Source organism: Capricornis sumatraensis, chromosome 22, assembly GCF_032405125.1.
Source record: "Capricornis sumatraensis isolate serow.1 chromosome 22, serow.2, whole genome shotgun sequence".
Lineage (NCBI taxonomy): Eukaryota > Metazoa > Chordata > Mammalia > Artiodactyla > Bovidae > Capricornis > Capricornis sumatraensis.
In genome coordinates, this window is record NC_091090.1 from 53,483,285 (window position 1) to 53,508,485 (window position 25,201).

General features: G+C 59.2%; 1 protein-coding gene and 1 long non-coding RNA gene across 2 annotated transcripts; one reads left to right on the forward strand and one right to left on the reverse strand.

Annotated features, from left to right (window-relative positions):
• Positions 1 to 251: 251 nt before the first annotated feature.
• On the forward strand, positions 252 to 17,230 carry PXDC1 (PX domain containing 1). The gene is made up of 5 exons (XM_068994288.1): positions 252 to 507; positions 11,917 to 12,008; positions 12,358 to 12,475; positions 16,158 to 16,269; positions 16,433 to 17,230. The coding sequence occupies exons 1-5, from the start codon at positions 252 to 254 to the stop codon at positions 16,548 to 16,550; spliced, it is 696 nt and encodes a 231-aa protein (XP_068850389.1). The 3' UTR covers positions 16,551 to 17,230.
• Positions 17,231 to 18,908: 1,678 nt separating this feature from the next.
• LOC138098073 (uncharacterized) lies at positions 18,909 to 24,596 on the reverse strand. The gene is made up of 4 exons (XR_011146541.1): positions 24,346 to 24,596; positions 23,078 to 23,238; positions 22,951 to 23,003; positions 18,909 to 21,961 (listed from the first exon to the last, which is right to left on the reverse strand). It is a non-coding gene; the product is annotated as an uncharacterized lncRNA (long non-coding RNA).
• Positions 24,597 to 25,201: the final 605 nt, after the last annotated feature.

Genomic DNA, 25,201 nt, shown 5'->3' on the forward strand with positions numbered 1-25,201 from the left:
CCGCGCGGACCCCGGCCGCGGGCGGACCCCGGACAGATCCCGGATCGCTCCGACTCTGGACAGACCTCGGACGGACCCCGGCCCCGGATAGACTCCGGCCGCAGGAGGACCCCGGACAGATCTTGGCCCGGAATAGATCCCGGCTGCAGACAGCTCCCGGCCCCGGACGGACTCCGCGCGGACCCCGGCCGCGGGTGGACCCCGGCCCGGGCGGGCGTGCCCCTGCCGGCCGGGGATGCGCGGCCCGCGGCATGGCCTCGGCGGTGTTTGAGGGCACGTCGCTCGTGAACATGTTCGTGCGCGGCTGCTGGGTGAACGGCATCCGCCGGCTTGTCGTCAGCCGGCGCGGCGACGAGGAGGAGTTCTTCGAGATCCGCACCGAGTGGTCGGACCGCAGCGTGCTCTATCTGCACCGCAGCCTGGCCGACCTGGGCCGCCTGTGGCAGCGCCTCCGCGACGCCTTCCCGGAGGACCGGCCGGAGCTGGCGCGCGCGCCGCTGCGCCAAGGTGGGCGCGGGCCCGGCCTGGGGGACTGGGGGACTGGGGGTATCGGGGGGCTCGGGGACCGAGGGCCTCGAGGTCTGGGAGGCAGGAGTGGGCTCGTGTAAAGTGCGAGGGCGGGCTTGCAGGGGCGCTTGTTAAGCCGGGATGGCCGCCCTACGGCCCCTGGCACGGGACAGGGATCCTCAGACCTCCGCCCGCCCCCGAACCGTGAAGAGCGCTGGCGGGCGGGCGGCAGTATGCGTGCGGGCCGAGGCAGGGGGGACGGGCGAGCCACCGGCCAGCCCCTGCGACCGCGGCCGGAGGGGCTGCGAGAGCCTTGGGGAGAGTTAAGGAAAGAGTCCCGCGGGGGGCGCGCCCTGTCTGGCGGCACTCCCTACCCCGCGGGGCCGCTTCCCCTGTCCCCGGTGGCCGGGTGGCCGACAGCTCGAGTGCGAGGTGCCACGCGGCCTCTGTCTCTCCCCGGGAGGGGCTGCTGGGGTGGGTCCGCCTTGGGTTTGATGAACCGGGCCGCCTCCTCCAGACCTTGTGACTTTTCCTGGCTCGCAGGGACTGGGTGGCTTCCCATTTCCTCTCTGCGGCCTCCAGGGCCAGCCCGTGGGCCGCGGAGAGGAGGCTGGAGGAGAAGGAGCCGAGGCTGAAGTTGAGGCTGGAAGGCTGGGCCCCCTCACCACCCCACAAGCGGGACTACCTGCCCAGCTGAGAAGGCGGGCACTGTCCTGTAAACGCAGCCCAGGGGCACCTTCGGGGGCGTCTCCCTGAGGTCTTGGGATACTCTCCACCCCCACTGGTGACAGCCCTGCCCTGAGTGTGAATTATCTGGGTAATTAGCTCATTCTCATGACACATCTTCTGGCAGACGCGTCACTTGGCAAGTCTCCCAACGCTGGCAAGTTTGCCGTCCCTGCCCCTGGAGTCTCAGGCTGATGGCTGCTCTGGAGGGAGTTCAGTGCCATCCCGAGCATGGAAGCAGTTTGCCTTGACTCGCTGTTTGGGGGTGTGTGTGTATTATTGTATGTTCAGTGTATCAAATGGATGCCCAAATCAGGAAAGCTTAGATGAAGGACCAGCGCCTTATTCAATGCCTTTCATCTTCTCTGGAACGGGGAGGGCCGTAAGCAAACAGGTGCCCCCGAGAGCTAGCCCAGAGTCTGCCTTCCCCTCCTCCCCTCATTCCCTCCCAGGCCTCCAGGTCTCAGTGTCAGAGGACCCTACTCGGTGGTGCTCCGGGCTGGCTCCTCCCCTTTCCCTGCGCGGGTTGGCGCTCGTGCTCCCTGTCTGGCAGCAGCAAGCCCTCCAGGGACGTGGCTTCTGTCGTCACCCTCAGTGGCTTCTGATGAGGGTCACAGGCGGGAGGAGGGCACAGCTTCAGTTGTTTTGGGACCTGGGAAACGGAGCAGAAGGCAGGTGAGTGTGAGGCGCGTGAGTCGCCATACACACACCCCTGCTGTGCGCACACACGCCCACATTGTGCAGAACGTGGGTGACTGTGAGGCACGTGACCCGCTGTGCACACTCACACCCCCATGCATACATGCACTCCCGTCGTGCACACATACACGCCCATCATGCACACACACACCTACCTTGCACACATACGTCCCCATCACGCACACCCCTGCCCCCATCATGCACACCCACACCCGCCGTGCACATGCACGCCCCCATTGTGCACACACCTGCCGTGCACACACACACTCCCGTCAAGTACACACACACCTGCCCCTATAGTGCACACCCACACCCGCCGTGCACATGCACGCTCCCATTATGCACACACACCTGCCTTGCACACACAGGCCCCCATCGTGCACAGGCAGGCTCCCATTGTGCACACCCACACCTGCCATGCACACCCACACCCGCTGTGCGCCCGCACGCTCCCAGCTCTGTCTGTGTGTGCCGGCTGCACTGGGTCAGTCCTGAGTTTCTGAAGTGTCAGCACAGAGAGTGCCTCTGCAGAGTGGGCACCCACAGGGAGACAGGAAGAGGGTGGTCACCAGGGAGAAACCAAGACGCAGAAGGGATCTCATAGCTGCGTTTAAGCGTCTGAAGGGTAAAATCAGAAAGATGGGGATATTACATGCGATGGGGTGCGGGGCAGTTAGATGAGGACCGGGGTTGGGTGTGCACGCTCTCTAACGGCCCGTGATGGACTGTGGGAACCATCTTCCCAGCTAGAGTCTTGACAGTCGAGGCAAGTGGGGAGACCTCCATCTGACTGGGGGGCCTCCTGCGAGGCCAGCTCAGCGCCTCGGAGGCTGAGGAAGGGCAACATCAGCCGTCTGTCTGGGTCCCGGTTCTCTGCTTGGAGGCACGCCACTGCCCCCAGCACCATCCGAGTGTGCCACAACCACAGGAAGGCCTCGTCCTTCAATCCTCGTAGGTCCAGGGAAGTTGTTTGCTAAGTGAAATATATCGCCATAAGGTCAAAGAAGAGTTCACTTTATTTCCAGGCAGATTTATTGTTTGCATAAAAAGATGGACTGGATGTCCAAACCGTACACGCAAAAGGCATCCAGAAGTGTGTGTTGTGCTGAGATAGCAAGTTTTCTCGGTATAAGTCCCCATCAGAGGGCCTCAGTTTAAACATTGCGTATTTCTGGGCTGGGTTAGATTGGCCCGCTTGTCTTTTTCAAAAGTTCTATGAGCAAGTCTGGCTCTCAGAGCTCGTCCTGGCTGCTGGTGGCTGTTGTCAGCGGAGGACTGGGCACCTCCAGGGCACGGGGCAGCCCTGGCCCCGACCTGCCTCCGAAACCCCGCGTGCACTCGGGATGCGGAGCCGGCTGCCGTGGTCCCTGGGGAGCTGCGGTGGGAGCGTGTTCTGTGCCGCGCGTGTACTGTCCCTGCATTCTGCACATGCGGGTGGTGCCTTGACCGTCCGTCCGTGCAACGTGTGTGTTTCCAGTGAGGTACTGAACCCCTGTGTGCAGTGGCGGCTCGGGGCTCGCCAGCCTGCCTCCCTGGCCTTCCGTCTGGGCGAGGCGGCGCTCGGGACTTGTCCTGCTTCCTCTGTCCTTTTCCTTGGCATCTTGACCTTATGCGCCTCTGCGTCCGGATCTGATGCCCACGTCCTTGCTTCCTTGTCCCCCTGCCAGGGGAGGGAGGCGGCTGCTTCCTGTGCATATTATCTCTGGGTGACCGAGGCGTCCCTCTCTGCGCTTTCCCACCCTCTGACACAGGTGGGCCACGTCTCCAGCTGAAATCTCCTCTGGGTAATATACTGGCTCAGGGCTTCCTGACCAGATGTGGCAAGGTCACTTGCCTGTTACACTGCTCACATCTGGAAAGGTTTATGCTTTAAAAGACAACCATGCAGAATTTCCCAACGACTCCTTGGCGTTTTTGGACTATTTTGATCATTTTTTTTTAATAACACCCATTTCAGGCCCTATACAGTCATCTCTGCAGCCAGAGATTCTATTTCCAAAGTGGTCAGGTGATCTTCGGTTCCTGATTGCTGTAAAACCAACACTTTGGCTTTGCGTTCACTCTGCAAGCATCTCCCAGTCCGCCTCCCCTGTGCCCGGCAGCTTCTAGGTGCTGAGGACGCAGCAGAAAACAAAACAGACAAACTCTAGCCCTCCTGATTCTGTCTCGGTTTGAGGAATCTGATAATGATCAAGATAAGTTAAAAATATGGTAGATGGTTGTACATGTTCAGAAGAAAGGAATTCAAGGAGGGAAGGAGAGGAGCTGTAACTTGTTGGGGCAAGGGAAGGGTTCACTTTCAGATGGGCCGGTGGGGGTAGGGGGCAGAAAGGGATGTGAGTGCCTAGGATGGGGCTGCCCGCACACGTGCAAAGGCCCTGAGGCGGGCCTGAGCCCCAGTATCTGAGCAATGAGAGGGCAGGTGTGTCGGGGGGGAGTGGGCAGACTGTGCTAGGTGCAAGGCTCTTGCTGGAGATGGAGAGCTGGGAGCAGGGACTGGATGGATGGGCAGTCTGGCTGCCATGCTGGAAAGGCTGGAGGAGGACCTGGGGAGGTGCCAGGGATGATATGTGTGTGGCATTTAGTCGCTCAGTCATGTCCTGGTCTTTGCAACCCCGTGGACTGTAGCCCACCAGGCTCCGCTGTCCATGGGGATTCTCTAGGCAGGAATACTGGAATAAGTTGTCATTCCCTTCTCCAGGGGATCTTCCTGACCCAGGGATCGAGCCCCGGTCTCCTGCATTGCAGGCAGATTCTTTCTTTACCCTTTGAGCCACGAGGGGAAGCCCGGGGAAGTGGTCAAACACAGCTGATCTTGGAGGGAGAGCCTGGGGTTTACTGAGAGGCCAGACGTGCCTGTCGGGAGCATCGGGAGGCAGAATGCCGACGGGAGGAGCTGACAGAGGGCCTGGCTTTGAACGCGGAGTTTCCAGCGTTTCTTGAGAGCCTGCGTGTGTGCTGGGGTGACGTCCGTACACCCTTGCCGCCAGGGACCTGGATCTGCCGGCGTCCTCGCAGACCATCTGTCAGACGTGGGGTGGAGGGAAGGTGTCCAGCACCTGCCAGCTGGGCCCGGACGCGGGCCTTCCGGCCAGGACACCCCTGCCCACCGACAGCTCCAGGGACAGCGCTCACTCCCAGGCCCTGCTCTCAGGCGGACAGGGCAGGAGCTCTGTGCTTTCCCCACATGAGGGGGGCGATCGCTGTCTGCTTTGGGGGCCAACTGCAGGACCCCGATTTCACTTTCTTGGTGACAGTGGCTGAAAACAGCCGCGGCTGCAGGGCTCTGGGCCGCGGAGCAGCGGCGTGAAGGCCACCTTCTCCCACCCAACGGACGCCGCACTGGGGCTGGGGTTCTGCCCTGCCCACGCCCGGCGTGGCCCCCAGCCTGACTTCCCTGCAGGGGGTCTCCTCTTCCAGTGAGGGGGCTGCTTTCCCTTCTCTGGGGCGTTTTGGGGGATCTCTCTGCTTCACAGGCCTAGTTTTGAACCTCTTCCTTATATAGGGTGCCTGGCTTCAGCTGTGGGGCTCCGCCGTCCCCCGGGTCCTGAAACGGCCACATCCGCCTCCTGGGAGCTGCTGTCGCTCCGAGCCCCCTGTCCGGGCCCCAGACACTCTGCCCCCGTCGGTGGCGTGCGGCCCGTGGTCCTAGCTGTGCCATGGGCCCAGGTGAACCGGGCCAGCTCCCAGTTGGGGAAGGAGTGGTCAGAAGCTCATGGCCGTCGCTGGCTCTGGAGCTTCTCAGCCGTGATCGCTTCCCACCAGACGTCCACGGGGAGGCCTGGCTCTGCCTCTCAGCACCGGGCCCTGCTGGTAGCGTCCGGCTGCCCTGGGGCTGGCCCCCGGGACGCGGTCCTCTTCTCTTTGTAAAATAGCGTGAACCTGCTGTGGCTCCGCTGTGTGTTTTATCCATGCTTTCCCAAGAGGCAGAAGGTGCCTGTGGTTGGGGGCCTTCAAAGCCAGGAAAGGTGGATGTGCGGTGACGGCAGAACCCTGAGACGCGGGCTGGGTGTGCCTGCTCCGTGGGGCTCCGCCTGGAGCTGCAGGAGGGGCTGCGGGAGTGATGCCCCCATGGGGACCCCGGGCCCCGGTGCAGCCCAGCGGCTGTCAGCAGGGTGAGTCGGGGACCGTGAGCAAGGACTCGGCGTTGCCAGGGCTTGGTATCATTGTCCCACTAAAATTGTTCCGGTGGGCGCTTTTGTTCATGTTCACTTCCCTGGGTGACCGGGGACTTCCACCAGCCCTTCTGGTCACCAGGCTGAAAAGAGGCTCCTGGGAAGTCCCCTGCCGCGCCCCGCTGGGGACGCCTCCCTGTGGTCACCTCGGTCTCATGGGCATCGTCCCAGCCAGCCCGGGGGCAGGGTCTTGGCACCCGGTGCCCGTCCCCTGACACAGCCCAGGGCTTCCTGTTTGAGGGCCGGGGGCGGGTGCTGTTTATTCCTTAAATTCCTTCCGAGTTTTAAGGCAAACTAAGGCTCAGCGAGTGGCTCCTTAGGCATGCTGAGTGTGAAGTTGAGTAAGGAATTCTACTCGCGGTTGGAGGAGAAGGAGGCGGCCTGGGGAAGGAAGGCTTGGTACGAGGGGAGCACCTCACAGGCGTGGGAAGAAGCCAAGGAGTCTTCCCTCAGCTGGCTCCCGAGCCCCGTGTGCAGCAGGGGAGCCCAGGGCAGAGACCGGAGCCCGCCACTGGAGTGAGAGGCCGCAGTCCACCTGGGGCGAGCAGGCTGCGGGCTGGACGCTGAGTGTAATGAAGAGGAATCACCTGGGTTAGCTCGCGCTCCCTGAGTGAGTCCCCGCTGCTTTTACCCTGCCTGTCCATACAGACAACACATATTTAGGAAGTTATCATGGAGGGTTTTCCCAGAAAATTTAAAACACTTTGTTTCCAAAATTTGTATTGCACTCCCTGGTGGCTCAGTGGTAAAGAATCTGCCTGCCAATGCAAGAGACGCAGACTCGATCCCTGGGTTGGAAAAAACCACCTGGTGAAGGAAGTGGCAACCTACTTCAGTATTCTTGGCTGGAAAATCCCATAGACAGAGGAGCCTGGCAGACTGCAGTCCATGGGGTCGCAAAAGAGTCGGACACGATGTAGCGACTAAACAGCAACGACAGCTTAAAGCACGCACATCTCCGGTGCAGACGAGGTGACCCTGCATCCCCCAGCTTGTCCAGCCCGTCTGCTTCTCTGGACAGTGAAGGGTGGACTTTTGAAATGCAACGTCTTGCTTGATTCGGTCAGAGAGTTCACGTCACAGATTTCCCCAGGGCTCTGTCGTGGGTCTCCAGTTGAGAGACTTGCATTCTCTGGGTAACGGACTTGCCTTCCCAACTGACCCGAGAAGGATCTGTGTTCACACCCAGAACTGAAGGGGCCCCAGGCGCTCAGCTGGATTCCGCCCCGAGCCCATCCCTGGAGGCTGGCACGGAACCTCCGCCAGGGATGTGGGACGTGGGGCCAGGTGTCTGCGGCTCAGAGCCTGATCTTCGTGCTTGTACCAGGGTGTTCAGTTTGGGTTCCGAGAATGCGTCAGTGTTCGTGTCCGTAGAAAGACCTACCCTGGAACTCACAGAAGCTCATGTCTTGGCCTCGATTCTCAAGACTGCGCCAGCTGGGAAAGAAAGGGCCCCCTGGCTGCTCTAGCCTGAATTTTAACCCCCCAAAAGGATGTGAAATCAACATACTGAAATTTACATACAGTTGTGTTATCAGTCTTTGGGTTTCAAATTGTTAACTGTTTTGGGTGACATCTGGATAAATTTCTCACATCAGAAGCTGTGTAGAGTGAACTTTTAAGATTGAGGTTGTATTAGTGACTGTGCTTTATCAGAAACGAGACAATTTTCCGGGAAGGTGAAGTGTTCCGAGCCAGTTTCCTGAGAGGACGACATGGATGTGGCGGGTCCTCGCGGGCTGCTGGAGCCCTCTGCTGGCTGGCCCTGGAATGACAGCAGCCCATAATCAAGAGGCCTTGGAGTTTCTCTGCCCAGCCTTGCAAATTCAAAACCACCTTACCCTCCTGCAGTTTTTAGAACCACGATCTCAGTAAATCTGGGTCAAACAAGATTGCCACAGTTCTTGCTCCATCAACAATATTTGGAATACAAAAGCTAACGTTCCTAGATAATCCCAAATTATTGTACGTCAGCACATTTTTTTAAAAATAAAATTAAAAATCCTACTGTAAACAAGTGACATTTGGAAGAGCGGTACCAGTCAGTAAAAGCCAAAGCTGTCGGTCACAGAGGAAGAACAGAGCAGGCAGAATAGGAAGCTCCCAGCTGCGTGTGCTTGGTCTGGGGTCTGGATGCGCCATCTGTCCTGGGTGATGCAGGCTCCGGGTACCCATTGTGTTCCCCCCACCCCTCACCCCCCCACCCCCACCTCCCCATCCCCCACCTCCCCATCACACCCCAGTTTGGAGAGGGCCTGGCCCTTGGAGGCCACGTGGCTGGTGGTGACCCCTCCCTGCTCTGATGTGAGGTTGGGACGGGCTCTGACAGGGGCGGGGGGCAGCCTCTCAGAGGCACCCAGCGGAATCTATGGCTTGTGAATCTCCACCTTTGGCCACAGCCCCCCTGCCCTGGGAAGAGGCCAGAGTCCTGGCCGTTCACGTGGACGGGTTCCCTCGGAGGAAGGAGGGCTTGCCCTGGGAACGCTGGTCCCAGTTGCCTGGCTGGTCTCTGGGCATTCTTGCCGGAGGGATGCCGGCAGCTTCTTTCCCCGCTGAAATGTCTTCAGCCCCTCTTGGCTTGAAGTGTGTTTTCGTTTCCTAGGAGCAGCATTTGGCTTCCCCTCTGGGGCTTCCCAGGTGGCGCTAGTGGTAAAGAACCCGTCTGCCGATGCAGGAGGTGTAAGAGACGCGGGGTCAGTCCCTGAGTTGGGAAGATCCCCTGGAGGAGGGCATGGCAACCCACCCCACTGTTCTTGCCTGGAGAATCCCATGGACAGAGGAGCCTGGTGGGCTACAGTCCGTGGGGTCACAGGGAGTCGGACGCGGCTGAGGCTGAGCACACGTGCACGCACGCACACACACACACGTCACTGCTGCAGCCCGGCCACCATGTGCTCTCCCCCCGGGCGGGGGTTTCCGTGTCTATAAGGCAGCTCACAGGCGGTGCCTCCAAGTGCTGTCTGTGGCTCTTGAGAAGAAAGGGAAGCTCCTCGACCACGCTTACTGACTCTCGTTATTATGTAGGTTCCTTTGGCTGTTTTCTTTCTTTTCCCTGCTTGTTCTCACTTCTCTGATTAAACTTACCCATTGGCTAAAGTTTTCCCACAGACAGAAATCAGGCTGAGGACATGGGGTGGGGCAAGAACCACAGGGTCCTACTGAGAATGAGGGTGTGGGGTCACAGGGCCCGAACTGATGAGGTGAGCAGGGGAGGGTCCCCAGGGTCTGCGCTCTGAGCCGGAACGCTGATGTGTTACTGGAAGTCTGATGAGGCACTTGTTGCCTTTCTCTGCTTCCTTCTGGAAACAGGTCACCAGGAACATAAAGCTACAGGGTACCCAGTAAGTCTGAATGTCAGATAAACAGTGGATAGTCTCTAGTGTGTCTGTCCACGCTTCCGCGTTACTCGCTGTGTCTGAAGTGCCCGTTGCCTGGGCGTCCTGTGCGCTGCGTTCTGATGCTGGAGCCCTAAGGGAAGGTCAGCGGAGACCAGAGTGTGTGTATCGACTCAGTGGCACCCTTGGTTATAAACCCAACAGTGGGCTTTACGTCCTGGAAAGTGGGAATAAATGTGCTGTGTGCACTGGCCATACACAAGGCTAATCTTCCTGTATTGTCCTTCAGTTCAGTCGCTCAGTCGTGTCCGACTCTTTGCGACCCCATGAATCGCAGCACGCCAGGCCTCCCTGTCCATCACCAACTCTCAGAGTTCACTCAGACTCATGTCCATCGAGTTGGTGATGCCATCCAGCCATCTCATCCTCTGTCGTCCCCTTCTCCTCCTGCCCCCAATCCCTCCCAGCATCAGAGTCTTTTCCAGTGAGTCAACTCTTCACATGAGGTGGCCAAAGTACTGGAGTTTCAGCTTTAGCATCATTCCCTCCAAAGAACACCCAGGGCTGATCTCCTTCAGAATGGACTGGTTGGATCTCCTTGCGGTCCAAGGGATTCTCAAGAGTCTTCTCCGACACCACAGTTCAAAAGAATCAATTCTTCGGTGCTCAGCTTTCTTCACAGTCCAATCCATACATGACCACTGGAAAAACCGTAGCCTTGACTAGATGGACCTTTGTCCTTACAGAATATAAAAACATGACGACTGTGTCGTGAACCTGAGTGATTTAACAGCAGTTTTCTAGGTGTCATAAAAACTGAAATGTGATGGTTTTCTTGTCTAAGAACAAAGAAGCACCTCGTGGGGATGATTTCTACAATTGTCCTCTCTAAAAGCTTTTCAGAGGACTTTTGCAGTATCCCTCTTTCCCTCCATAGACTTGTCCACAGCAGGAGCAAGATGGAGCTGTGTGGGGTGTGTGTGTGTGTGTGTGTGTGTGTGTGTGGACTTCTAAACAAGCACACAGGCCTGGGAGGATGTGTCCTGAGACCCTGAGACTCTGCCCCGGGTGTAGCTTCTTCCCTTCCTCCTGCCCCCAGCCTGCCGGGTGGCGGTGGGGCAGGCAGCCTGGGAGAGAGGGGTGGCTCAGTCCCGTCTCTCTGCCAACAGCTGGGGCACCACGTGGCGGGCAGCACAGGGTGTGTGGACCGGAGGCTGGGGTCTGCAGCCAGCTGCCTGGCCCCACGTGGCCGAGAGCGCTTGTCAGGACCAGACAGGCCACTGCAGAGCAGACCCCGGGTCAGCAGGTGAAGGGCACTGGTCTGTCTCCAGGAAGTTCAGGGACCAGCTCCTGACCTTGGCTGGACATCCTCGACTCCGGCTGATGTGAGGGGCCTCTGGATTTCAGTCAGGCAGTTTAGGAAGTTAATTTTATCTCAATGTGGATTTAGTGAGTTGCCTGCAAAATGAACAACCATTCTCCTATCTAATAAAACCGGGACTTCTGAAAACTGAGATTCAGCAACTGAAAGTAGTTCTGGGATGCCAGCCTCTGTGGTTTGGGTCCCGGGTCATGTGAAATGTCCTGGGAATCCGTGTTGCTCCTGGGAAGCTGATGTGAAGGGCCGGTCCTCGGAAGGTCGGCACTCTGCATGGCTCACGAGGAGACGGAAACGCACCCCAGCTCTCTGTGCTGTTCAGTTCAGCTGCTCAATCGTGTCCGACTCTTTGTGACCCCATGGACCGCAGCATGCCAGGCCTCCCTGTCCATCACCAACTCCTGGAGCTTGCTCAAACTCATGTCCATCGAGTCAGTGATGCCATCCAGCCATCTCATCCTCTGTCGTCCCATTCTCCTCCCGCCTGTTAGCTCTCATATTTTAAAGACAAAACACTGCGCTTTCTAGTAGCCAGTCAGGATGTCTGGCAACTGGAATGAGGGGTAAAAGCTCAGGTTCCTGGAAGATGCCATGAGTCATGCCATGCTGGTTTTCTCTGAGTAAAGATCTGGTTTCTCCCTTCTAGCCCCACATCTAAATGACTTCTCGAGTACAGGCTCCATTTCCAAGGGCCCTGTGGTCGCCTTGGCTGTGTCACTGGGGGTGGGGAAGGGCAGCTTCCCTGGCGGCAGCCACCACACACACTGGCGGGGCCAGGGTCTGGCCCTGCCCGCTGTGCAGGGTGTGGATGGAGCTGGCCTGCCTGTCCCACCCGGAGAGGCCTTCGGGGCCTCTGTGGATTTCAGACGGCCCCTCTTCAGCACATGCCTTCATCTTTGGGTCGTTGAGACCCGGACTGGGGCTGAGGACCAGGCTCCCAGGGCAGGACTGGGCCCACGCGAGGCTGAGTGCCCTTCTGTGGAGGGAGACCCCAGGGTGGCGTCCCCGCTGCGGGTGGCCTGTTGGCCTATGTTTCATTTGGGAGCCCATGTCCTGGTCTGCTCCTCTGATGGAGGCCTTTCTGCTTCGACCCCAGGACTGGTCGCCATCAAGGAGGCCCATGACATTGAGACCAGGCTCAACGAGGTGGAGAAGCTTCTCAAGGCCATCATCAGCATGCCGCGCAAGGTGGGGGTGCGGGCGGGGGGCGGGGCAGGGCACGGGGTGGGCCGGTGGGGTGGCAGGCGCCCTCCTGGAGGCGTCGGGGGCGGAGCGGGGCCAGGAGCCAAGGAGAGGGCGCCTCTTGGGCTCTGGGAGCTCCAGTGTTTTCTCGCCCTGGGAAGAAGCGGAAGCAGGGCTCACAGTTTACTGGAAAGTGAGGGGGACATGTGTGAAACGCCGGCACAGACCTGGCATGCGCTGTTCCCACGGTCCCCATCCTGCCTTCCCTGGGCTCCGAGCCCCCCAAGCTCCCCGCGCTCCATGCCATCCCGCCAGCAGGAGAAACGCGTGTAGGAAGGAACGTGTTTCTTCCCAGTACTCCAGGTCAGAAGTCGTGCTCACCTTCTTCGAAAGATCGCCCCTGGATCAGGTGTTAAAGAATGACAACGTGCATAAAATCCAACCCAGCTTTCAGAGTCCGGTGAAGATCTCAGGTGAGAGCGCGGGGGAGGCACGGGGTGGTGGGCGCAGCGCGGCCGAGGGTCCCGGAGACCTCCCCAGCCCCTGTCCACGTGCTGGGCACGCCTGCCCCCCTCGGGGCCCAAAGAAGGACAGAGGCAGAGGGGAGGGGCTGCTTCCAGATCTTGTGAAACGGCGCGCGTCTCCCCGCTGGCCTGCTGCTTGCCCGCTGCCTGCTTCCAAAGGTGTATAAATCGGAACTTAACTTTTAAAAAAGAAATGGTCTATGAGGAAAGCATTAGTGAGGCGTCTTGAAGCGAATGGCTGGAATCCATCACCAAGCGCAAAAATACGAGTTCAGCTTGCGCGGCATTGCTTTTGCTCTGGGTTTTAGGGCAGGTGGGACAGAAAGGGACACCTGGCATGTAGCTCCTCAGTGTGGGCCTTGGGCCGCGCCTTCTGGCAAAAGTCGGCAGCGGGAGGAGATGGCCAGCTGTCCTGCAGGTCTCAGGGGAGCGAGGGGGAGCCGGGGCTCAGCCCACGGGCAGCTTCCTCTAATCCAGGCTGCGCACGTCACTGCGGCGCTAGACTCTCTCCTCGGTGCTGCAGGCGAGGCTCTGAGGAGCATTTGGTAGGGAGAGGTCTGTCCCGGGAGCCCAGGAACGTGTCTGGGCCCGGGCGAGGTCGTGTGGGACCACGCCCTGGGGGGACGGGGAGGGTGCTCCCACCGGAGGTAAGACGGACCTTCGCCGTTCACTGAATGGAGAACTGAACGTATGCAGACAGTTCAGGAGTCCTTTCCATAACACGGTTCCTTACGGCAGCGCCGCCGGCCCCTGAGGTCCTGGCCGCCGAGAGCCGCCCTGCTCCCAGTCTCGGCCCGTGCTGGGGGTGTGCACAGACTCGGGGATCCCCAGGCCGGGCCTCCCCCCAGGACACGTCGTCAGTACCCACGTGGGCCACCCCGGATCTGACTTCCTGGCTCATTGATTTGTTGATTTCCTGTGGTCCTCGGCAGGTCGGGATGTGGCCCCGCTGGGTCTCCCGTCACTGCGGAGCCCTGCTCGGAACAGGCCTTCAGCCTCCTCCCCCCCGGGCCTGTCTCCTCTCTCCCGCAAGCCCGCCCATGCACGTCCACTCCGGTCCTGCTCAATTCCCCTCGCTCCTGAAAGGGCCCTGGCCCGCGCTCACCCTCTTTCCTCCCAGACTTCTCTGGCGTGGCCTCTCGGGAGGCGCCGCCGCCTGCGGGGCAGCCCTGCCTCGGCTCACTCAGGCCTCCAGGCTGACCGGCTGGGGGCCAGGCCTCCACTAGGTGGCGCCAGGCGCTCGTGGCTTAAGGACCAGCCGCCTCCCGGGGCCTTGGTTGTGGCAAGAGCTCTGGCCTCTTTGGCGAGGCTTTGAGTCGATGGAAACGGAAACATTCTTCACACCATGTTAATCTAAAAACTTGTTACCAACTCTAAGAAAGCTGTGCAGCTTAAAAGGAAGCATACACCTTTGAACTGATATCAGCCACAAAACCCAGAGTATTCAGGTTTGGGAAGGCTGGAAATATAATTTAACTTTTTATTACTACTAAGTCACTTCAGTCGTGTCCGACTCTGTGCGACCCCATAGACGGCAGCCCACCAGGCTACCCTGTCCTTGGGATTCTCCAGGCAAGAACACTGGAGTGGGTTGCCATTTCCTTCTCCAATGCATGAAAGTGAAAAGTGAAAGTGAAGTCGCTCAGTCGCGTCCGACCCTCAGCGACCCCATGGACTGCAGCCTACCAGGCTCCTCCGTCCATGGGATTTTCCAGGCAAAAGTACTGGAGTGGGGTGCCATTGCCTTCTCCGAACTTTTTATTAGCCAGGCATTTGTACAGTCTCAGCCTTAATTTTCACCAGCGTTTGTTAGAGTCTTTATAAAAACTATCTCATTTAACTTCCCCCCCAAAAGTGCCCCTTAGGATAGACACTGTTATTCCCATTTTACAGGCTTCTGCTGCTGCTGCTAAGTCGCTTCAGTTGTGTCTGACTCTGTGCGACCCCATAGACGGCAGCCCACCAGACTCCTCCGTCCATGGGATTTTCCAGGCAAGAGTACTGGAGTGGGTTGCCGTTGCCTTCTCCTATTTTACAGGCTAAAAAACAGCAAAGAGTAACCTCCTTCACAGGCTTAAGTGGTAGACCTGGAGTTTCCTGGAGGCCCAGCTGGCTTCTCTTCACCGACATTAAGGAATGGTCTGCAACAAACGTGTTCTGGGGTCTGGTTCCATTTTCTAGATTCCATGTTCCAGAACTACAAATCTCACGGTTAATAAAGATGAGGAGATTCCTATGTGAGGTGGCTGTTCGCAGCACTCATGTTTGTTTTCACTTGTAGGATCCTTTCCCCCCCCAGTTCCCCTGGAGAGGGGTGGGCGAGAGGATTTGGAGTTGTCAGCTGGCTGTGCTGAGGTCGCTGAGGTTTTACATGCTTCCCGGGGCAGATTTGAGTCAGTTAATAAAAGCAGAAAAGAAGGTGGTCCTGCGGGCTCCCCGGTGGTCCAGTGGTTAAGATCCATACTCCCAAGGCAGGGGGGCTGCGGTCAATCTAGTCAGGGAACTAAGATTCCACGTGCTGCACGAGGCGGCCCCAACAATTGTTTTTTAATTTAAAAGAAAGAGTGGCTCTGTGCTGTAGGTTGGGGGTCTTGCTCCCGCTGTCAGGGCCCATCCCCTGTGGGTCTCTCTGCCCACTCAGGCGCTTGTCAGCCTCCTCTTTGCACCCGGTGGTGCCGTTGACCTTGGCGGTTACAGTCACCGACTTCTTGCTGGTTTTCGGCTCCTTCTTCTGACTCACGAGCTTTCTCAGGCGGTGGGGTCTGGGGGGGCTCCACCGGGAGAGGAGGTCGAGGACAAGCCGCTTATTGGTGCCGCTCACGGGGGGCAGGTCCAGCGGCCCACCTGGAAGGGCCACTGAGATGTGCACTGTCCCTTCTCCAGAAAGTTGGAGGAAGTTTCCGCCATTACTTGGCAAATCTGTCTGATGAACAGTCATTTGGTCCTGGGAGCGGGAGAAGGAAGTCTAGTTTTCTGCCTTCTTTATTGTGTGGTTTCCCTAAGTGTCTTCCTACGGAGAGAAGCTGAGAAAACTGAGATGCGAGTACCTAAAATACCTGTAAAGATTACAAGCAGACACGAAATTACAGTCCCACTTGTTTAAAACGAGCATATCTGTCCATGGGGATCAAATAAGCTAAATGATGGTTATGGTATAAGAAATAAAAGGAAATGGTGCCCCAGACAACCAGGGCATCAGACGCCCGCCGAGATGGCAGCACGGGGCGTCCTGTGGCCTGACCGGGGCAGAGAATGCTGCTGTGAGCTGTCCACGTGCGTCAGGGCCTGCGTGGAAGACGGTGGTGCCTTGGGAAAGCAGGAGTCTGGAGTGTTTTTAAGCACGTTTTTAAAGTGAGGTAGGTGGAAGGCCTGAGCATGGGGCTTGCTGACCAGGGTTGGCAGTTGGGGGCCAGCCAGCGTTCAGGCAGCTGCCGCCCTGGTAACGCCCCCCAACCCCAGCCCCCGGTGCCTGTTCTTGGGGTTTGTGGTCTGCTGAGGGAAGGGCTGGGCACGCAGTCCAGGAAGTGTCAGCCGGAGGAGGAGGACGAGAGGAGATGCGTGAGCCCCAAATGTCAGAATTTCAAACCCTGACCCCCTTGTGAATTACCTCCCCCGTTGCTCTCGTTCTCAGAAATCATGAGGTCCAATGGATTCTGTTTAGCAAATACGGAAACGATCGTTATTGACCACAGTATTCCGAACGGCAAAGACCAGCTCGCGGCTGTGGACCCCACGGAGCACCTGTAAGTGGGCTGATTGTCGCTGGCAGGGCCCAGCTGGGTTCGCGGGTTCTGCCCTGTCTGTGCTCACCGGCCGGAAGCCTGCACTCCGCGGGCGGCCCTTCCCCGCCTGGGGCGCTCGGGGGTCAGGCGCCCGCCCAGCCTCACGGCCTGCCTCCCCGCGCAGGTTTGAGGGCGGGGGCGAACTCCCCGCCGAGCTGGGGGACGGGGACGACCCGGCGGCCTACGTCACCAACCTGTCCTACTACCACCTGGTGCCCTTCGAGACGGACATTCTGGACTGAGGCCCCCCGGGCGCCGCCCCCAGCCCACCCAGGACTTGCTCCCTCGAGCCTGGACGGACCACAAGTGCCTGCGAGACGGCCCGGGCCAGGACTGGACACCCGGCCAGCCTCCCCCACGCGCCCTCCCTGGACCAGCGCACAGGACGTTTCAAGTGAGACCTTGCTGTGTCCCCGGGTTCTGGACGACACGGGGGGTGTTCTCTCACCCAGGTTTCCCAGGACCAGGATGTGCGGCTTCCAGTCCTGCCTCCTGCCTCCTTCCCAGAAGCTATGGGCTTCCTGTCAGCCCAGGGGTGTTGGCGGAACGTTGGTCGTGAGTGGGGTATCGGCTGCGGGCATGAGGGACCCGCTGACCGGTGCCCACGCGGGGGACACAGAGAGGATGGAGCCCACCTGGCCTCCTGCGAGGGGTGAGGACGCTGGGGCCCCGGGCGGCCGGGGGCCATTCCCCTGCCTGTCACCAAGCTTGCAGTGATGCAGCCACCACGTCAGCCTGAGAAGACGGGAGCCGGGAGGTCACCAAGTGTCCCTGGCGGGTCCCCGGCTGCCCTCAGGGAGGGTCTGGGTTCTGTGTGTTCATCTCCTCACAGAGTCTACTAATGACCAGAATTTGCTTGTGTAAATAATAGTAAATTATTGAGAATCCTAATTCTTTTACACAGTCTGTTTTTAAATCTATTTTCATGAAATAAAACACATTGCTCTCCTCTAATCTGTTTATCACGTGGTTCTTGTCCCTGCCCCGGGGCCAGGGGACCCCACACACTGCCTGGCCAGCCGCCCCAGCACTCGCTGTCCTTTAGGAAGTGTGTTCTCACCCTGGGGAGTGATCTGTGCAAAGAAGAAGTGAAAGTCGCTCAGTCGTGTCCAACTGTTTGTGACCCCATGGACTACCCAGCCCATGGAAGTCTCCAGGCCAGAATGCTGGAGTGGGTGGCCTTTCCCTCCTCCAGGGGATCTTCCCAACCCAGGGGTCAAACCTGGGTCTCCCACATTGCAGGCTGATTCTCTGCCAGCTGAGCTACCAGGGAAGCCCAAGAATCCTGGAGTGGGTAGCCGATCCCTTATCCAGCGGATCTAAACTGGAAAAGGAAACAGGCGGTGTGTGTACTTTTGACTTTGGGTCTCCCCTTCCTGAGAGCTCCCCGCTGGCGGCCCTGGGAAGACCCTCCTGTGACCCAGTGGGCAGCAGATGGCCTTCCCATGGCCTCCGCACCTCGCTGGCCTCCAGCCGAGTTCGGTCAAGGCAGCCCGCTTCCTAATAGGTAGTTGGGTGGCCGACGGGGTCAACAGCTGCCTTCCTCTCTTGGGGGTCAAATTCAGTTCTGAACGGATGGAGTCTCCTCCTGACAGGGTTAGAATCAATCACACTCAGTCGATCAGCGTCCAAGCTCCAATCGCTCGTTCCTGGGTATCTTCCTCGTTATCCATGTTCCACAGGGCGCTTCTCCCCAGCTGTGGGGTCACAGTGGGGGCAGCTCCCTTAGCTCCTCAGCTCATGGGGACCGTGTCACCTCTCAGGGCCCGGCTCGGCTCCCCAGGCCCACCGCAGCTTTCACACAGAATTCTCTACTGTTTTCCAGTCAGCATGCACCCAGATCTCTAAGGTAAGGGTCAGATTTTTGCATGTTTTCCTATAAAATACATCACAGCATTCTCTGACTTCCTTTTTTTTCCTGGAAAAACATGATCTTCCAGGCCCATTTGTTGCGTGCCCACATTTGGAAGAAGCGGGCGTACACATCAGTATTTTCAAGCGCGGCTGTAAACGGGGCCCGTGCAAACTCCCGGTGAGGACGCCGCTGTGGGCGGTGGGGACTCAGGCTCGTGCCCTGTGTGGAAGCTGGCGGTCACGCGGGTGTTGTGGGCGCAGAGCAGCCAGTCCACCCAGCCCTTCAGCAGAAGCTGGAAATCTGACTTTCTATGTAAAGTGCCCCAATTTAGAGATGTTGCAAAAAGCAAAAGTAACGAGAAACGACCAAGTAAAAGAACCAGGAATTTCGGGCCTCTGGACTATTAGCTCAGAGAATTGATGCCCGAGGGCTTAGGTGGACGTGGGGAGTCCGCTCACTGGTCCACACGCCCCTGTGAGTGGGGAAGTCCACCGGTGAGTTGAACCTGTTTGGTGAGTGTGGACATTGGAGGAGAGGGAGGGAAGAAATTAGATCAAATACCAGTGTAAATACCCCTGGGATCAAGACTTCAGAGTTGATGGAAAACACCTGAGACCACAAAAAGTCAACCAGTGAATTAGGAGCCTGGGGTCAGCAGATTTAAACCACTGCATAAAGAAGAGAAAACACCAAGGTCCTGCTAGGTAGCACAGGGGACTTTACTCAGTGTCTTGTAATAACCTGTGTTGGAAAAGACCCTGAAAAAGACTAGGTGTTTCTGTGTTACTGAGTCGCTGCTGTACACCAGACCCTGCGCCAGCTTGCATCCCCCACTGACCGTGCAGGACGGCTCCCTGGTCTCCACACCCTCTCTAGCACCTATTATTTGTAGACTTCCTCACGACGTCCATTCTGACGAGTGGTGATGCCTCGCTGCAGTTTTGATTTGCATTTCTCCCACAGTCATTGACGCTGCGCATCTCTTCATGTGCCTCTTGGCCTCGCTACGGTCTCCAGGCTCTTTGGTGGGTTTGGAGCCGCCGGTCACCCAGTTTCCGGTCGAGAACACGGGCGTCTTCCGCTGAAGTCCATTTCTTCCGGGAGAAGCAGGTCTGGCCAGTGTGTGGGGCCCGGGGACATGGCTGCTGCTGACCGCAGGCCGCACCTCCTCTTCGTGGTTTTGAAAATAAGTTTTTATTTTTGGAACTGTTTGCTGTCCTTTCCTGAAAGGGAGCTTAATGACCAGGTACCCCTCTGGCGTCCTACCCCACCCACAGGGAGAGTTTGATTTTTGCCCATTTCAGTTTCTCGAGCGTTTGATGGAAACAGACAACGTCAACAGTAGGGCTTTGAGAAGCTGGAACAGCTGGATGACGGGAGTGCGAAGTCCTCCCGTGACTCGAAACGCTGACTCACTGAGAGAGGTCTGATCGAGCCTCATCCGCCTCCCACTGGGTTATTTTATTTTATTTTTTATAATTTGATGCGTGGAGTTGATTTGACTGAGTCAGCCTGCTGTTTTGCAGAGAGAAGACTTCAATACAATCCACAAAGTCGGTGCTCTGAGCACTTAGGCAGAGCTGCCCTGGCCTCCCAGCCCTGAGGCCGCGATGCTGGGAGGGGACTGAAGACCCCAGCCTCCAGGTGGCCGGGAGGCCACCTCGGGGAGCAGGGGAGGGGAAGGCATCATCCAGCGGGTGGAAAACTCTGAACAGAGCATGAGGGAGGCCAAGGAGGCGGCAGGGTGAGCAGGAGGGACTGTGGTCACAGGGAGGTAAGGGCTGCGGCCGAGCGTGAGACGCACCCCTGGGCCTGAACGTGCGGAAACGGGGCCTGACTGCTCAGTCTCCGGGGAGCTTGGCAGGGTGGGCAGCTCACAGGCCAGTCTGTGTCCCCTCCTGGCCATGTGGGTGCAGGAGGGGGACACATGGGTGGGTGGTCTCTGCTGTGCAGGCTGGTCCCAGCGCACACTTGAGCAGAGCTGCTTTCTTCAGGCCTGGCCTCAGCCTGCAGACAGGAGCTGAGCCATTCTCCGGGCCCAGGAGCCCCTCAGGGGCCCTGGGATCCGGTTAGACGAGCTCAGAGCCCTGGCGTGGGAGGCTCACGCTTGTCATCCCAGCCCCTTGAAGACGGTGTGGGGCCTCCTCTCCCCCCAGGCCGGGCAGGTTAGCCTGCTGCCGCCCCGCCCCTGCCGGGCCGTGTCTGCTCCCTCGGGAACCTGGCTCCACTGGACCTTTGGGCGCGGGGTGGTGGTGGGGGATGGCCGCGCCGGCGCTTCCCCAGGAGGAAACTAAGAAAGGAATGAGGACGTGCAGCTGCGCAACCCGCGGGCTCTGTCCGCGCGTCTGCCGGAGGAGGACAGGCGGGACCCACCCCTGAGGCTGGCCGGCCCCCGGGCTGTTCGGCTTCCTGGGTCACTAGAAGCCAGAGGCAAGTTTGGATTTGGAAGGTCCCAGGTCGTCCGGGGACACCGCTAGGTCTGGGGGGCTCCTCCCCGCGGTAGGGGGGCCTTGACCTGGGTGCCGTCACTGCTGCGGGCTGGTGGCCGCCCCTCCAGCCCCAGGGGAGCCTGGACTGGGTGTGCTGTGGCCCCCAGGGCCCAGACTTGCAGGCCTTGCCTGACCCCACTGCTCTGTGTTGAGCCCGGACCTCCTGACCTCATCCGGCAGGGCTCCGCTCCCACAGCCCACCCGTGGCCAGAGCCCTGTCCACGCATGGGCCCCGAGGCACGGCCGGCCAATCCTCCACCGTCACCATGAGGGGCTTCTGGTCACCAGTGGGCTCGTTACTTCTATGTTCTGTTTGCAGACCTCTGTCTCACTGGGCCCCAAGCCCTCGGTTCAGAGGCCACATAATCCATTCTGCATGGCCAGCTCTGCACAGGGACGTGAAAACCAGTTTGGGTGATGCATTGAATAGAAACTGGTGATAAATTGAATGGAATATCCCAGAGAATTCTCTCTTCACAAATCTTTTCCAAAAACCTCAGGAGCCTGAATACGCTCCACTCTTTACTTGATTATCGTCCTGGTAATCAGCTTCCAAAATGAGCTCTGAGCAGGCCCAGGGGGTGTGGGGTCTGGAAGATTTGCAAGCAGCCCGATGCCAGGGACGCGCCCGCCCTCTCGGGAGCCCGGCTCGTTCCTCCTCGCACACGAGGTTGCCAAGCCCATCATTTCTCGCCGTCACTCGCTGCCCTGATTCTCCACCTGGAACAGGTTCAAGTGCTATGACTGATGTTAATCACTGCTCGTGACGGTTATTACCGTTTAGGAGTGAAGTGGCTCTGGCTGAAATTCTCCTCTTAACAGTCGTGTGCTAGTGATAAGGGTCGAAGTCGCTGCGGTGAGTCCCTAGGCAGCAGTTGTACTTCGGAGCCAGGTGGATAGGGTTCAGATCTCAGCTGCACCCCCAAAGGGTAACTCCGAGCCAGTCCCAGGAGCCCTCTGTGCCTCAGTTTACCGACCTGGAAAGAGGGGTGCTCATAGGTTCACAGTCTGTTACAAGAATCCAGTGAAAGAAAGCATGGGAATGCTTAGCAGTGTCTGGAAAACAATCTGTGGCCAGTAGGTGATGGAGTCTGTTACTGGACACCTGTGTTAGGAGCAATTCGTAGTAGACTTTGCCGAGGGGGTGTTCCCAGCCGGTTTCAGGGGGAAGCGTCCAACAGGCGCAGGGTATTGCCAGGCTTTGCGCTGGTGGCCACAAGCTGGGCGGATCACGGACCTGACCACGGGCATTTCTTACGCTTTCATGGATGATTCAGACGAAAGCACCCAGTATGTGTGAGAAATACGCCTGAGGAACAGCACGGAGATAAATACGGTGAGAAAAGGATGACGGGCACTTTGCTCTGATTTAATCCGCTTGGTTCATCATATTCAAACCTAGAGAAGCACGGTCTTCAGTGTCGGGCAAAACTGCAGGCTCGAAGGTGACTGTGGGCTGCGCCGTCACTGTCTGGAGGTGCAGCTGCTGGGTGACCCCCTGACCCCCCGAGCATTCTCATGGGCAGAGTCGCTCTCCATCAAACCCTCCCAGCTTCCCTTCCCCTGGTGGAGCCTGCCGCCTGGTTGCTTCCTTACTCTGAGGTGCAGAACCCTCATCGCAGTGTAAGGAGCATCCCTTCCCTGGGGATCCGAAGTGTGACCAGGGACCAAACTCCAGACCCCAAGAAAGGGGCTCTGGTGATCAGATTCCAGGGCTCGGCTGTGGGCAGGGTGAGGGCAGGGTCCCGTGTCAGGACAGTACCAGAATCCTCCCTGAAATAGTGTTGAGCATGGTCCCCGGCTGGTCTTAGCAAAGCCGAGATGGGGTGCCAGGCTCTGCCCTGGGGCCCATGAGACGAAGGCAAGCAGGCTAGGGGGGCTCTCACTCTGCTTCACCCGCAGCTTGCAGCTCTGGGTTGCTTCTAGGACACTAAGATGTGTGTTTAGATAAAGCTGGAAGCTGCGGTCACGACCTCTGAAGTCCTGCTTTCCTTCTGCCGCTAGCTGAAGGAAAGCTTCTGGGCTTTGGAGGCCGACTGTGTGGGCTGAAATCTTCATTGCTGCCCACATTCAGGCAGCCCCAGGGTCTGCAGGGCTTTCCTGAGCCAGAGACGGTTGAGCTGGAATGGGAAAGGAGGACGAGGGGGAAGGGGCGGGCAGGAAAGAGCCCGGGAGGGGGGGCGGCACCCGCAAAGCCCGTGGGCAGGAGCGTGGCCTCGAGCAGCCGCGCTTCTGCTGACCAGCCCCTTCCCCGGACGGTCCCAGAGCAGTGAGGGGGAGCGAGCAGGGAGACCTCACCGGCTGGCGCAGGGCACGCTTGCTCCTTTCCACGGCCGTGGGCACCCATCTCCCTACGAAAGTGAAAGTGAAGGTGAGGTCGCTCAGTCGTGTCCGACTCTTTGCGACCCCATGGACTGTAGCTTACCAGGCTCCTCTGTCCATGGGATTTCCCTATGAAAGCCCTAGAAAAATCTTGCTCCCCTCACAAAGAGAGCATGTTCTGGAATTTAGAAGATGTTGCAGCCACGCGGATCCAGGGAGCCAGAGCCACGCCCACCAGGAGAAGCCACCGGTCCCAGGCCCGGCCTGCGACAAAAGGGGGAAATGCTGTCACTCAGCCGGGGGCGGGGGTTCACGCAGGGGTGGAGGGGGGTCACACAGGGGTGGAGGGGTTCACACAGGGGTGGGGGGTTCACACAGGGGTGGAGGGGGGTCACACAGGGGTAGGGGGTTCACGCAGGGGTGGAGGGGGGTCACACAGGGGTGGAGGGGGGTCACACGGGTGGAGGGGGTTCACGCAGGGGTGGGGGGGTTCACGCAGGGGTGGAGGGGGTTCACGCAGGTGTGGGGGGGTTCACGCAGGAGTGGACGGGGCTCACGCAGGGGTGGGGGCCTCACGCAGGGGTGAGGGGGCTCACGCAGGGGTGGGGGGTTCACGCAGGGGTGGAGGGGGTTCACACAGGGGTGGGGGGTTCACGCAGGGGTGAGGGGGCTCACGCAGGGGTGGGGGGTTCACGCAGGGGTGGAGGGGGTTCACACAGGGGTGGGGGGTTCACGCAGGAGTGGACGGGGCTCACGCAGGGGTGGGGGGCTCACGCAGGGGTGGGGGGCTCACGCAGGGGTGGGGGGCTTCACGCAGGGGTTGAGGGGGTTCATGCAGGAATGAGGGGTTCATGCAGGGGTGGAGGGGGTTCACACAGGGGTGGGGGGTTCACACAGGGGTGAAGGGTTTCACGTAGGGGTGAAGGGGTTCACACAGGGGTGGAGGGGGCTCACGCAGGGTTGAAGGGGTTCACACAGGGGTGGAGGGGGCTCACACGGGGTGGGGGAGTTCACGCAGGGGTGGGGATTCATGCAGGGGTGGAGGGGGTTCATGCAGGGGTGGGGGTTTCACACAGGGGTGAGGGGGTTCACGCAGCGGTGGAGGGGGTTCACGCAGGAATGGGATTTCACGCAGGGGTGAGGGGGCTCACGCAGGGGTGGAGGGGGTTCACACAGGGGTGGAGGGGTTCACACAGGGGTGGGAGGTTCACACAGGGGTGGAGGGGGTTCACACAGGGGTGGAGGGGTTCACACAGGGGTGGGGGGTTCACACAGGCGTGGAGGGGGGTCACACGGGTGGAGGGGGGTCACACAGGGGTAGGGGGTTCACGCAGGGGTGGAGGGGGCTCACGCAGGGGTGGGGGGGCTCACCTATCGGCTGGCTCCCTAGGGGGTGGTTCCTGGTCTCCCCTGCTTTGTCACACGGGGAGAGAAAGCCAAAGGACTATAGGATTTCTCCACCGTGGGTCCCAGCTGAGACTGAATTATTCAAACGCTCTGGATCAATTATTCAGGACGATGAATTGGCGTGTGCGGTGTGGGTCTGCTAGTAAACAAGAGCACTGAGCCGCACTGGGCAGGACACACGCCCCACCCCCCTCGCTGATGGCACCTGTCTTGCCCTGACTTCAGGGCTCTTTCTGGGGAGAGCAGTGACCCCACGGACGCTCCCTGGACAGATCCGGGAGTGGCGGGTGTGGCTGGACTTGTCCCCCAGGCCTGGCTCCCAAGGCCAGATTGTATTTGATCTCAGATTGGCCGTAGGTCTGCCAGGACATCTTGTGAGTTTGCTTTCTCCATCGTTTGTTGTGAAATGTCTTCGTAGTAGTTGTGAAACAGATCTTTGGTGCAAGTCCTCGTCCTAGCCTGGAGGGCGTGAGATCGAAAATACATGGGGCCCAGGCCCCAGACGAATGTGGACCCTTCAGCTGACGAGGTGGTGGGGTTTTTCTGAACCACCCCAGGGATGTCTGGAGCCTCCCGCCCCGCCCCTGTGCCTGTTCAGGCCCCCAGGCACCCACAAATTCTCCTCTGATTCTGTGTCCTCTCCGGCTTAATGCGTCCAGAACAGCCGCCCCTCTCCTCCTGCAAACCTGCCCGTTCCCAGCGATCTCCAGCCAGGAATGTGGGGACTGTTCTTGGCCCTCTGTCCCCTCCACCATCAGGCCATCGTGAAACCCTGTCTCCAGATTACCTCTCACCTCCGTCCTCACTGCCCCCTGCCACC